Source organism: Heloderma suspectum, chromosome 1 (genome assembly GCF_057233095.1).
Source record: "Heloderma suspectum isolate Gila_16-S chromosome 1, 16-S_ref, whole genome shotgun sequence".
NCBI lineage: Eukaryota > Metazoa > Chordata > Lepidosauria > Squamata > Helodermatidae > Heloderma > Heloderma suspectum.
Window position 1 is genome coordinate 305,360,517 of NC_139458.1, and position 14,279 is coordinate 305,374,795.

At 40.4% G+C, this 14,279-nt stretch overlaps 1 protein-coding gene across 15 annotated transcripts in view; it reads right to left on the bottom strand.

Annotated features, from left to right (window-relative positions):
- SYNCRIP (synaptotagmin binding cytoplasmic RNA interacting protein) overlaps positions 1-14,279 on the bottom strand; it is a 28,840-nt gene that overhangs the window by 7,051 nt on the left and 7,510 nt on the right. For all 15 annotated transcript variants that reach the window (XM_084827054.1, XM_084827052.1, XM_084827051.1 and 12 more), the window contains 4 exons: positions 12,912-13,047; positions 11,895-12,100; positions 7,165-7,314; positions 5,606-5,727 (listed from right to left, as the gene is read on the bottom strand). In XM_084827054.1, coding sequence (XP_084683180.1) covers positions 5,606-5,727; positions 7,165-7,314; positions 11,895-12,100; positions 12,912-13,047 — 614 coding nt within the window. The remainder of the gene's footprint in view (positions 1-5,605; positions 5,728-7,164; positions 7,315-11,894; positions 12,101-12,911; positions 13,048-14,279) is intronic.

The following is a 14,279-nucleotide window of genomic DNA, read 5'->3' on the forward strand; positions in this document are numbered from 1 at the left end:
TGTTGCTTTTCTTAATAAATGTACTACTCCCTGGCAAATAACATAATATGTATCTAGTAAAGCAGATAGGCATTGGGCTCTCTGTGGAGACCATAGAATAACTTTTAACTATATTTAAAACACTGTGCTTAAAACCTTTTTCTGCAGTTCAACTCTTTAGTGTTCAATAACCTATAATTGAAACTCTTACAATAAACTGTTTTGGACTCTGGTCCCATTTGGATGTAATGAGAATGAGCCACAGAGCACACTGGACTCATACATCCAATAAAGCAACAAGGAGTTTGGAAGCTTTCACTTCCATTTGCGTTTAACTGCTGTTAGCTGTGATGCCCAAATCTGGACAAGCTGGTTAATCTTAACTATTCTCAGTTGAAACAAGCTAACTTAAAACCATAGTTTATGAAGCTGGCTTATTTCAGCTAAACATAGGATTAACTATAAGGTTCCAACAACAGGCTAAATTGTAGTTAATCTAAAATAGAAGTGGAAGCTTTCTGAACTCATGGCCATGCTGGAGAAGAAAAGGGGAGCTGAAGCTCATCCTCATAACACTAAGCAAGGCATAGGTAATGACTATGAAAAGGTAAGTGAGGATCTATTCTTCCTACCCTTTTAGAATATAACCTGGGGTTTTATTTAGAAGCATTTAAATGCAAAGAGATTAAATAATTTATAAAATTAGTGCAACTGGATTTTTAAAGTGAGGAAATAGGCAGAGGAAAATGCAAAAGGGGGAGGGGAACAATGGATTCCTTAAAAGTACCTTCATGAATACTTTAGCAAGGATGGAGAACCATATCTGCTCAAGGGCCAGATTTCAAAAGTTCAAGTGAGGGCCGAAGATGGCTATATGGATGAAGCTCCCACTCTCACGGCCACTCTAGCAAAAGCCTAATCATCTGCCAACTTATGGCTGACACCCATCCAGTAAGATTTCAGAAGAGGTTTTGAATACAGTCAGAGCATGCACCTTTCAAATAAGAACTAGCAGTGCAACCAAATTCAATCTGTTGCTCTACACACAACATAAAATGCAGAGCAGGCATAATGTGACCATGGTTGCCTAAGACCAGGAATCAACCTGACATTACATTCTGAACCTCAGGAGTCATAAAAACACCATTGGGAGCCTCAAGAGAGGGCAGAGAAGGACAGGCAATCTACCCCATCAGGAATGTTGTGGCCTAAGTGTGTGTGTGTGTGTGTGTGTGTGTGTGTGTGTATAAATAAATACATAAAATGTTGTGGCCTAATAAGGATTGAGAGAGGCCTGGGTCTATGCAGCCAGAGCCTTCTTGGTAGTGGTGCTGAGGCTCTACAACTTCCTTCCCGGTGAGACCCATTTGGTCCTCTCACTCTCAGCCTTTAGGAAGACTGTGAAAACAGACTTTAGTCATATGTTTAATTACACACCTGAACTACTATTTTTTATTGATGTAGCTTGCTTTATTGTGTGTGCTGTAGTTTTTTTATTTTTTATTTCACTGTATTTTATGCTGGAAGTTCCTTCAGGTGCCACATCTGTGGAAATAAAGCAGCATATAAATACTAGGGGTGTGCATCGGATCCCAAATTGGACTGATTCAGACAGACTCAGGAGATGTCCAAATCAAAATAAGTCTCCTCCGAAGGAGACTAAATCCAAATCTAAACACTCCTGAAGGTTCAGGATTAGAAGTAACACAGACAGAGACAATGTGTCTCCAAAAATGGATACATTTCTCTCCAACCTCGACCTATAAAGAAAACACCAGGGTGTGGGGAGGGAGAAGGAGGTGTAGTTGTGTGACTGGCAGCTCTAACTTCTAATCACAGTGAATGGTTTTACCAGAGCTCTCCAATCCCACTGTTTAGGGGGCGGGGGAATGCTGGAGTAAACTATCACAGGACTGATTCAATGTTTAGCACTCTTTCTAGTTCTCTCTCCCAGGAGTAGGAATGTGAAAAACGGTTTGGTGGAGGCTGAGGGATGATGTAGCATTGGGTGCTTGCTTGGAAAATGCTGGATATTAAAGTTCCCCTGCCTCTGCCACTGTATGCTCCACATCCTCCATCCACCCCTGTCCTATTGTACTTTCTGTAATTTTGGTGCCAACTGAGCAGAAAACAAAGTCTTCAACAGTTTTTCATTCATCATGACTCCCTAACCCCTCTGCACCCATCCTTCTGAAATTCTGCAGGCTTCTCACCTAGGGACACCTCTGTGACATTTTTATTATCAATTCAAAGAACCAAAAGCCACTGGGAGGCTGCCTCCCAGGAAGAACATCACAGCAAGGGGAAGACCAACATGGCTCCATACATTGATCTGAGAAGGAGTGGCTGCAGGGAGCTTGTTTCACCCTTCCCTGCCAGAAAGAACACCTACAAGAATGTTGAAACTAAGAACTGATGCCTGAGTTTTGTGTTTTTTTCTCCTCCCTCCCAAGTCCTTTTCCTTTTGTGATGTGTCTTTTATGTTATAAGCCTGGGGTCAGGGACTATTTTATTATTAATCTTTGTAAGCCACTCTTGGAGCCTTTCTTGGCTGAAGAGCATGGTAAAAAGGTTGTAAAATAAATAAAATGGTCATTTTCATACAAATTACAAAAAAAGATTTTTTTTTTGAAAAGGGCAATTAACCCCCCTCCCATGTGAACACTCCCCTTCCATAAAACACACACACCTATGTATCCTTCTGAAATTTTGCAGATACTTAAATTGGTCCACCTCTATGCTGTATGTCATTTTCATAACCTCACACAAAAATATGGGGATAAGCACTTCCTTTTTAAAGGAACGCTCAAAATGTAAAGGCAGCGCTTGCACAAAGCCTCCTACATCTATTCATTTGAAACTTGGCAGGTTTGATCCCATCAGAAGGGGCAACTACCCAGGCAAATTTCATCTAATTCTGATAAGACATAAAAAGTAGTTCAGATCCAAGTCAAAACGGGCTGCCTCCAAATTGGTCCAAAATGAATTTTGTGGTCAGGGCACACCCCTAGTAGATACTGTTAAAAATAAATTAAAGGGGATTTAAAAAAAAATCCAAACTTGGTCATCAGGACAAAGGTCAGTTTAGCAAGGTTAGCCTGGGCCAGATACATACACAAACTGTGTAGGCAGAACAGTCTGAAGACAGCCCATTATAAAGACTATGCATTTAAGGTTTACAGCAAGGATGTTGCACATCTTTCAGCCCAAGGTCCAAATTCAATTTCAGGGAAGCTCTCGGGGGCCACGTTCCAGTTGTAGGCAGGGCCGAAGACAAAAGGGATGAGGCCAAAATACCAGCATATTTTAGCTTAAATATATGACTGCTAGTAGCTAAGCCTTCGGGGAGTCATTTCAGCCTTACAGAATGGGGAAAATACACATAAAAGCTGGAAAAACACCATATGATCAGGGGGAAGGGGTGTGGCCATGTAGGAACCCAGGTGGGCCAGATTTGGCCCGCAACCCTGAGGTCTGATACCCCTGGTTTACACCAACTATTGAAAACATAGTATCCTTAATAGGACTGAAACACAATCTTGAATCCTATATAGAAAGAATGGTCAGAATGAGGACACCACTTTTAAAATTCCTCATGTTATAAATAGTTGGCAAAAAGGCATGAGTGATTTCTCCTTGTACCCAGGTTGCTGTGTGTGTTATTTAATTTTAAGCAAAATTGGTAACTATGATGTATCCTTAGGCTTCCAAGGCAAGTCAAGAACCATTCAATCTGTTAATAAAGCATTCATATTTTCTTATTTCAATGGATTTCAAATCAGTGTTCTCCAGATGTTTTGGACTACAACTCCCATAAATCCTGACCATTAGCCATGCTGGCAGGGTCTGATGAGAGCTGTAGTCCAAAACATCTGGAGGGAACCAGTTTGCCTACCCTTGTTCTAAACTATTGCAATTAATTGATTCTAACCTCGTGATTACAATCCTAGTAAATTAATGCTTGGAACACATTAACATTATTCGACTGATCAACCAACACTAATCCTACTTGCAATTTATTCCAGACAGAAATGCAAACAAACAGTACAGAAACAGTTAGGATAACACTTTGGGACATTAAGGGCGCAATCCTATCCAGATAGACGGCCGCCTCTGAACTCGGAGGCGACTGCCTATCCAAAGCAGGGCAGGAGAAGCACAGAGGGGATCGTTCCCTCCGCTGTTCTCCTGCCCTGCATTTTTGGCTAGACAGCCAATTGCGGCTGTCTAGCTACAGGAACACAGAGCGGGGAAGGAGGCTGCTGTATGAAACATAGGATGTGTCTTACAGGCATTCCCGCCCTCCCTGCCCAGGAACGCCCTCAGCAACACACCTTTCCAGCCCCTCCGTGCTCCTCTTGCGAGCGTGGAGGACGGGACTGTTCCACGCTGCCTCTGAGGCAGCAGAAGTGGAGGGAGGTCAGTTCTCTGGGAACCAACCTCGGAGCACAGGCTCCGAGGTCAGTTCCCGGATAACAATATCCTATGGCCGTCTAGTCGCGGTCTAGTGGCCATAGGATTGCTCCCTCCATGCACCAAGGAGATGAAGCTCCCTCATACAGTGCCCCCTTCACACTTTACATGTTTACCACAGGAGACAGTTACAGAAATGGACCCATGGTGCCACAAGTGTGAAGAAGCAACTTTTATACTGAACTCCTACGGGTGCACATTAGGGATTACTATTTTTCATCACCAAGAAAATGTTTAAGAATAAAAAAAGGAAGCAAACCCAACAGGAGCCAACTGCCACTGCTTGTTTAAGCCTTACAATCTGATCATATACATGTTTACTCAGCCCCACTGAATTCAAGGAGGCATAATTCAAATAAGTGAGCCTAAGTTTTTAAAACTAATCTGACACTACCATCTTTCAGCAGTTATTCTTTTATCAAGAAAACCACACAGGATAGTATGCCCAATTGCTGAATAGCAACAGACAGGGCCAAGGTGAGAATCAGAATACAAAACTGAAGGTTCATAATATTGAATGGCTAATAATGGCAATAAATATAGAAGAAAAGGAACTAACCAGGCAATTCATAGGTACAGGTCCAGCATGATAGGAACCCTAAGGCCTTCTCTGGTCAGCTACATACCTCTTTTGATTTTAGTAGATTTAGTTAGACTTTTGTAGATTTTTGATTTTAGTAGATTTTTGATTTTAGTAGATTTAGTTAGACTTTTGTGCTATTTTTCACCTGTCCTTATATTGCCCCAGGGAAGAAAGTACTTACCATACCTGCCTGATCACTTCTAGGAACATATTATTAAAATAATGTGCATACAGGAATAAACTAGCAGCTGCACATGTTACTCCATTAACGTAGTAATTCTCTCTACTCTACCAAAGGCATAGACAGCACTTTTATTTTTGGAAAAGCACGCATCATAAGGGTAGCTGATACTTAAGCGTTAAATATAATCCTTCTCTTTGACACAAGATACACATTTTCATTTCTTACAAATATTACCGTGGTATGCAACCATTAAAAAGTAAAGCAAGAATTCAAACCCATACTATGTAACAAACCCACACCATGTGGGTTTCACAGTCAAACCCACACCATGTAGTATGCATATGTCACTTTAGCAAATTCATGAAAATCATGCCTTCAACACTTACATTTGATTTTTAGCAGCTTGTCTCTGTGCTTTCCGTTCTTTCCTTTTTTGATCTGGTGGCTTTGCAAAAACAATTTCAATATTTTCTCCTTCTAAATCTTTTCCATTCATTCCTTCCATTGCCTGTGGAGAATAGTTTTGAGATTTGTAATGAATTCTTATAACAGCCCTTTTATGCAAACAGTGTGCAAAGAATGCAGGCTAAATGGATAGTAAAAGATGAGGGAGAGGAGAATTGATGGTAGGTATGTAGGGCAGATAAGCCCACCTCCAGTCCACTAGAGGGCCCTGTTTGAGGTCCCTTGATTCTTTCAGTGTGTAAGTTTTCAAAATATTATCCGGGACAAGGAGGGCCAGAGGCCAATTCTGCACATGGTTCTCTGCTACAAGGCAAACAAGTTTTAAAAAAGGCCCTTCTCCTCCAACTGCACAATCACAGAGAATATTAAAAGAATACTCAGTTTGCAAGGTCAAATTCCTTTAAGTAAGAAACATCAGACAAGCATATGGACAAAATGAATACAATTTCTAGTAAGACAGGATATAGGGTTGGAATTCAGTCATACTTGGCATAGTAGACCCAATGAAATGAATGAGATTTTAGTCATGACTAACTAAAGTGCCACTGATTTCAAGCATTTCTAAGTATGACGAAGTTTGGATCCAGCACAGTAAGTAAAATAAATACACTGAATTATTATGTATACTATGCAGAACAGGCCTACCAAAAACACAGCATCTTATCATACAATGACATTAAAAGTAGTACAATACAACACCATTTCATAACCTCAAAGTCTAGCATTTTATAGTGCTAAAAGCTTCGTTTTTTAGCTTTTAAATACTTAAATATCAGACAAGTAAGAATATACTAGAAGATAAACAATATTTTATTCTATGGTAGCTAGACTTGTTTTGAACCAAAACTCTAGTGCATTTGGCATCATGAATAAGTGTCATAATTCACGAATCAACCACTCCTACTTCAGCATGTGGCACATCTCACTTGCTCGAACCACCTACTATCCGCATAACATTTGCTCTTTTTGTTCACTCCTGCTCAAGGTATACCAACCAAATGTATTTTAAGTCAAACATATTTAGGAAAAACAAGACTCTTAGGACTGTAGACAGATCCTGTGGACTGTTCATAAAGAACTGTTTAAACAGCTAAAAATGGGCAGGATAGTTATTCATCATCTTATTTCTAAGGATGCAATCCTATACTTGTATAGACAGAGAAAAGGCCTATGACTCCCAGCATGCCCCAGCCAGCCATTGTAGTAGGAGTTGTAGGCCTTTTCTCTATCTAAACATGCATAGATTGTGCCCTAAAATAGTGAAATACTAAGTAAGAATAGAAAAGCCAACAACTGTTCTATTAAAGAGACACTGTAATGACAGAACATTACAGCAAACGGATTCCAATCACATCAGAACCCAAAACTGACTACAACAGGAAGGTTAAGTGTTGTAATACAAATATTTTAGCTAAACCCATGAAGGGCTAATGAAGAATTTGACTGCTCAATAGTAATTGCACTGTTACTCAAAACCTACCTTTACCGCACCATCACGTTCATCAAAATGAATAAAAGCATAGTCTTTTAGCTTCTTCACTCGCTCCAGTTTTCCAAACTGACCAAAGGCCTTTTCTAGTATTTCCTCCGTAACTGAATTTGCAAGGTTCCGCACAAATAACACTTTCACCTAAAACAAAGCATGGAGTTAATTCAGACAAGATTTGGCTTCAGTCTATTATATTTTTGATCAATCCAATAATAAATTATCTCTCAGTAGATTATAAGCAGATAAAATAATAAAATACAATACAAATATTTAAAGGAAGATACAAAATGACAAACAGCACAGAGATATGAACAGCCACAAAAATCTGAAAAATCTCTAAAATGCGTGGGAGAAAAGAAAGGTCTGAGACTGGCACTGAAAAGGTATCAATGTAGGTGCCGGATACTGACTGGAAGCCAGTGCAGCTGACAAAGCAATGATATCACATGATCATATGAACCAGCCCAGTTAGTAGCTTAGCAGCTCTATTTTAAACTATAGTGGTGAGACAAAGTTTGTGATCCCTAATGAGAACTACAGAAATTCTGTAGTTTGACCATGAATCAAAACCAGTCCTTTTCTAAATATCCAATAGGGTTTCTATTAACCATTTCTGTGTCTTGTGAAATAAAACAACGTATAAATTAGGCAGACAATGAGTACTTAAGTGTCAGGGTATGTATAAGTGAACCCCTGGTTGCATCAGCTCATTTAGAGGGAATAATTAGAATCAGGTGTAATTAGGTAGATCTGCAGGGGTGAGTTTGGGAGGCCCCACCCTACAAAAGGATCAGAAACTTTGTGAGTTTGGTCTTCACCACACATTTGTGTGGAAACACATCATGCCACAATCAAAAGACATCTCTGAAGACCTCAGAAAAGCAGTTAATGCTGCTCAGCAGTCTAGAAAGGGTTACAAAACATTTTCTAAGGACTTGGGGCTCCACCAATCCACTGTCAGACAGCTAAGTCTGCAAACTGAGAACGTTCAAGACCACAATCACTCTACCCAGGAGCAGTCATCCTACCAAAATCTCTCTAGAACAAACCAGCGCATCATTCAGGAAGTCAAAAAGAACCCCAGTGTAACATCCAAGGATCTGCAGGTCATTCTTGCCTTGACTAATATGAGTGTTCATGACTTAAGGATCAGAAAAAGACTGAACAAGAACGTGTTCATGGGAGGATAGCCAGGAAGAAACCACTGCTCTCTGAAAAGAACGCTGCTACCCATCTGAAGCTTGCTAAAGATCACATAAATGACCCCCAAGACTTCTGAAACAATGTTCTCTGGACAGACAAGTCAAAGGTAGTACTTTTTGGTCTCAATGAGAAATGTTCTGTTTGGCAAAAAAACAAACACTGAGATTGAACAGAAGAACCTCATCCCAACCACCAAGCATGGTGGTGGGAATGTGATGGTTTGGGCCTGCTTTGCTGCCTCAGGACCTGGATGGCTTGCCATCATTGACACAACCATGAATTCTGCAGTGTATCAGAAGATTCCAGAAGAGAATGTCACGCCATCCATCCATGAGCTGAAACTGAACCGAAAGTGGGTCATGCGACATGACAATGATCCTAAACATGCAAGCAGATCTACAAAAGAATGGCTGCAGAAGAAAAAATTCCATGTTTTTGAATGGCCTAGTCAAAGTCCAGACCTAAACCCCATTGAAACATTGTGGCAGAACCTGAAGCAAGCTATTCATGCAAGGAAGCCCTCAAATGTCACTGAGTTGAAGCAGTCCTATATGGAGGAATGGGCCAAAATTCCCCAAAGCTGATGTGAGAGACTGACCAACAGTTACAAGAAACGTTTACTTGAAGTAATTGCTGCTCAAGGGGGAGCTACCAGGTACTGAATCTAAAGGTTCACATACTTTTTCACACATGCATATTGAATACTAAATCAGTTGTAGATAAATACATGTTGAAAAAGCGTCATGTTTGTATGTCATTTGTTTAATCAGGCTATCTATTGCTCTTTATCTAGGATTATGGGGTTAGATTAAGATCTAGTAACATTTTTTGTTAGAAATATGTGACAATCCTAAAGCGTTCACAAACTTTTTTCTCACCACTGTAACTAAAGTTTATGAGCCTTGTTCAAAGGCAGCCCCATGTACAATGCATTGCAGTCAGCCAACCAAGAGGTTACCAGAGTGTGGATAACTGACACCAGGCTCTCTCTATCTATATAGGGTCGCAGCTGGTATATCAATCTAAACTAATAAAAGGTGCTCCTAACCACCGAGACTACTTGTGCCTCAAGTGATAATGATGGATCTAGGAGCATCCCCAAGCTGCACACCTGATATTTCAGGATGATTGCAACCCCCTCCAGAACAAGTTGAATACCACTCAATTGGGCAAACAAACCACCTACTACCATAACACCTCCATCTCGTCTGGATGGAAGTTCAATTTATTGGCCCTCATCCAGTCCATTACCCAGTTCAGGCACCAGTTCAGGACATCTACTGTCTCACTTGGGTTAAATGAAAAGGAGTGGTACAACTGGGTGTCATCTGCATATTGATGACACCTTAACCCACATCCCCATATAACCCCCCCAGCAGTTACATGTGAATCTTGAATAGCATAGGGGATAAAATTGAGTCCTCCGGAACCCTCTGATTGCCACGGAACAGACCAATAATGCCATAACACCATCTTCTGGAAATGGCCATCCATGAAGGAATGGAACCACTGCTCCCAACCCAGACATCTGGTACAGAATACCATAGTCGATGGTATTGAAAGCCACTGAGAGGTCCAAGGGAATCAACAGGGTCACACTCCCCATGTTTCTTCCTTGGCAAAGGTCATCCCACAGGGCAGATTCTGTCCAACACCAGGCCTACAACCAGATTAAAATGGATCTAGAGCTTTGCAACGATGTATTTACCAAATACACTGAGTCTGGTGCTATTACAACTTCATATGCTAGTTTACACATTTATTTATTAACAATATTTATAAACCACTTCACATATGAAACAAATTTAGCTCCAAACTCTAGCTCTCAAAACTTGTAATGCCAGTTGTAGAGTTCTGGCAGCTTTTCTTGAAAGCATATTTTACAGCTTGGGTAAATCATAACTAGAGTTGTGCAAACCCTGCTCCACTTGGATCATATTTGGATCACTAATTACAAGTGATTGCAGTTTTTTTAATTTATTTTCCCAACAAAATTACTAAACTAGTTTGAATGTTCTGGTTCATGCTCATTCTTTGCAATGCTGCTTAGGATCTTTAGGAAGCATATTGTTGAGAATCCCAGCACCCAAACTTCTGCTTAGCTACTAGAACATAGATATGGTGACAAAAGCAGTCTCAGCACCAAGACAGCAGGTGACTGCTGCCCTAGAACAGGTACCTGTTACAGCAATGCACATCTTCCATTCCTCCAGTTTTCTTAATCATGTGGAAGTGGAACCCTATCACCAGTAACAATGTAGGTTCCCAACAGATGGAAACTGCAGCAGCTAGCTGGACTTGGCAATTTGAAGTCATCACCCACACCAATGGGGATACTAAGACTGGACTAAAGTAACAGACAAGACAATTTTGCATTGATTTAAAAAGCCTTACTTAGGTGTTCTGAAAAAGGTAGAAGTTAACAGGTAATGCGAGTGCATTAGCCCCACCCCCGCTTCTCACACATTTCTGTTGCCCTGTACTTGTGGAGGGTGACTTCCTGAGGACAGCCTCCTGTATCTCTGGAGGCTGTCCGCGTGACTTTAGGCACTGGAAAATCAGTATTCTCAATCGCATGAAATCCTCCATGGATACAGAACCCTCCACAAGTACAGAACAACAGAAACGGCAAGGAGGCGGGCAGGGCTAGAGCACACCCTCTCCTCACATTCTTTCAGAAAACCTGAACAGGGCTGAAGGAGTTAAAGTAATCAAGTCCTAAACATGTGCTAACTATGACTACCAGCCTCAGCAAATTGATCTGATGAATGCTGACCATGCAGGCGCAAAACAGGACATCAGCTTGAATGTGTGTCTCTATTATGGACCAATAAAATTTCAGGGTGACAGTGTCCAACTTGTAATAAAAACTGATTATTAGAAGTATGAAAATGCATGTAATGACCCCATCGTTTGGGAACTTTTGACAGTATGATGAATCACAACTCAATGGCTTGGATCCAGACTCTGCTCCCACTATGGAAAGGGGGAGGAGACTTGTGTTGATTGCCCTTCCGCCCCTTGCTTTCTCTGAAAATCTGGAGAGTCCCTCAGAGTTGGGGGATCCTCCAGAACAGTGTAGAAGGTTGTACTAGAGGCTTCAGAAGGAATGGAATTGTAAAAAAAAGTCACACACACCCCTTTCACCAATGGGCTTCCTCCAACTGATAAAAAAAAACCTTACATGGAAAGAAGTCCTCCCATTCATGGAAGGCAAAATCTTGATCGAACCCTGTATTTGAATATGCTCTACCGCCTCTACATAATTATGTTAAAGATTAAACTAATCTTTTGTAATTTTTGCAAGCATTCTTGCAGTGAGTCTTGAACAGGCCATTCAAATTACAGTAAAAACAAACATTTGCAAGTGTAATTCCTTCTGAAGTACTTGCCATAAGAAATAGAATGTTTTGCCAAACAAAATAATTGTGCCTTTTCGCTTCTTATACAAGCGTCTTTGCAGTTTACCAGAAATATCTGCAAATTCAGGTTATTTTACTACTCTAAAAGTCTTTTACCTTTGCCATTACTTCAGGATCTGGATCTTCTATGGGATCGGCCCATTCAACGGTAACAACATTACCCCAGACTTTCACTTTTCCACTCATTAACCTACGCCTTGCTTGAGCTGCAGTTTTGTGGTCTTCATATTCAAGGAAACAAAAGCCTCTGTTCTTTTTTTTGTCATCGGGTTGGTGATATAATATTACATCTGTGAGACCCTCTGAAATTGAATCCAGTCACATAAATTTTATTAACCCATAATACATTAGGTATAGGAATAATCAGGCTTATTAAAACAAAATGAGAAAGAAGACTGACATAGTCTTAGCTAATATTTTTGAAACAAATGTATACCAAAATTGCTTCACTTAGTCTGTATATATCAGTGCAAACTATCAAATTTGCTAGAATTTTCCCTTCTACCATGTATCAGTAAGATGTTAACATAAATGGGCCAAGAAATCTAATAAATAAATATCTCCCTTTCTTGCCTTTCCCCACATCTACCCTAAAAGGAACTGAAAAACTATCATTCATACGCTCCCAATCTAAACCAGTCAAGTTTTTCAACCAACTGACCAATACAGTATTTCCATATAATGCTGTCCTAAGCTGAAATACAGGGCCAGAAAAGGCAAGCTATAGCGACGTAAAAAAATGTTCACGGATAGTCTAAGTGCTTGACAGCACTATATAACAGTAAAGAGCAAAATTCCCCCTTCAATAAAGGTAAATTTTTCCAAATAACCAATTTCACTGCTGAGAGGAACAAGGGAAATGGTGGAGTTAAACTGGGCTAGCATCCTAAAGCCTTGCATGATACTCCAGTATGACAGGTGGAGGAAGCAGCACCTCCAGGTATTGCTTCTACCTCATTTCTTTTTCTCTCAAAATTATACCTTATGATCTCAGTTTACAATGTCATCATCATTCAACATCAGCCGAAAGATGGTGAAAACATTCATCACTGATCAGCTGAAAAGGAATTATTTCTTTTTATCTTCACCCACCCATGATAACAAGTAACTTACCTGTTACTTTGCTAAATTCTTCAACTATCTGCTCCTTGGTTTTACTCTTAGGAATAGAGCCAACAAAGAGCCTATTATTGGCAACAGAGATACATACACCAATGTGTTTTCCGGAACGAATTTCATGATTGTTATACTAGAAGAAAGAAAGTTATACAGGGTAGGTTATCCCAACATTTTATGTTCTTGCTCTTCACTTGCCAAGACTTAGATTTTTACTTAATTCTAGAAATGTGAATGCAGGGGGAAAAATAAGTTAGGGGGAGGAGTGCGTCTTCCACAGTATGCGGTTTGGCTCACTTGCTTAAAGTGGATTTTTGTGCTGCAGACATCATTTTCTGCAATGCAGCTATTTTCCCAATACAACAGTGCGTTTTCAATTGCATGGGCCACCATACGTAGGTGTTTGCCCTTGGCTCCTTCTTCCTTAATGATTAAAAGTAGCTATGTACGTTATCAACCAAGAGTCTTCAGGAACTTTAAAAACCAACGATTTTATTATGCAATAAGCTCTAATCCACAAACATTTATGCCATAATAAAATGCTAGTCTTTAAGATGCCACAAGACTGTTTTTGCAGCAACAAAGCTACAAACCTACCACCAAGTACAGGACAAATTGAGAAAATTGAAGTGAAAGATTCCAACAATTTACTCAATTCATAGCAAGCAAATATAGCCTCTTTTCACTGTATACAGCAGCCTTCCCCAGCCTGGTGTCCTCCAGATGTCGCTGGACTTCAATTCCAATCAGCCCCAGCCAGCATGACCAATGGTCAAGAATAAGAGTTGTCATCCAAAACATCTGGAGGGCACCAGGTTGGGGAAGGCTGGTCTATGTTGTCCATTTAACACACTACATTCTGGAAACCTGACATTTCTAATAATATTCTGATAACAAATATTTCCAAAAAGTCCTTAAAATGTGATTAGTTTGTTTGAAGTAAGCTCACAAAACAAAAGGTTCCCTTAGTCTGTAAGAAGCTATGAACCGCTTTTAACTGTTCTGAAGTAGCACCTCATGGAATCAAGCAAATGTTTCCAGCACTGGTACAGGGAATCAACTCTTCCTATTGGGACGCAATCATAGCCCAAGCACTGGCAAAAGCCCCTTCTGCTCAAACCTATAGGCTGCTCTGGAAGCAACAGCAAACTATGCTCCTAGAACAGGAGAAACCAACAGCATGTGTTATCTGAGCACAAGTATTTTCCCTTCCCATCACTCAGTAAACAAGATGACATTAATTCAGGGGTGGGCAACCTGCGGTTCTCCAGATGTTTTAACCTACAACTCCCATCAGTCCTGGCCAACATAGCCATTGCTAAGGGATAATGAGCACTGCAGGCCAGAACATCTGGAAGGCTGCAA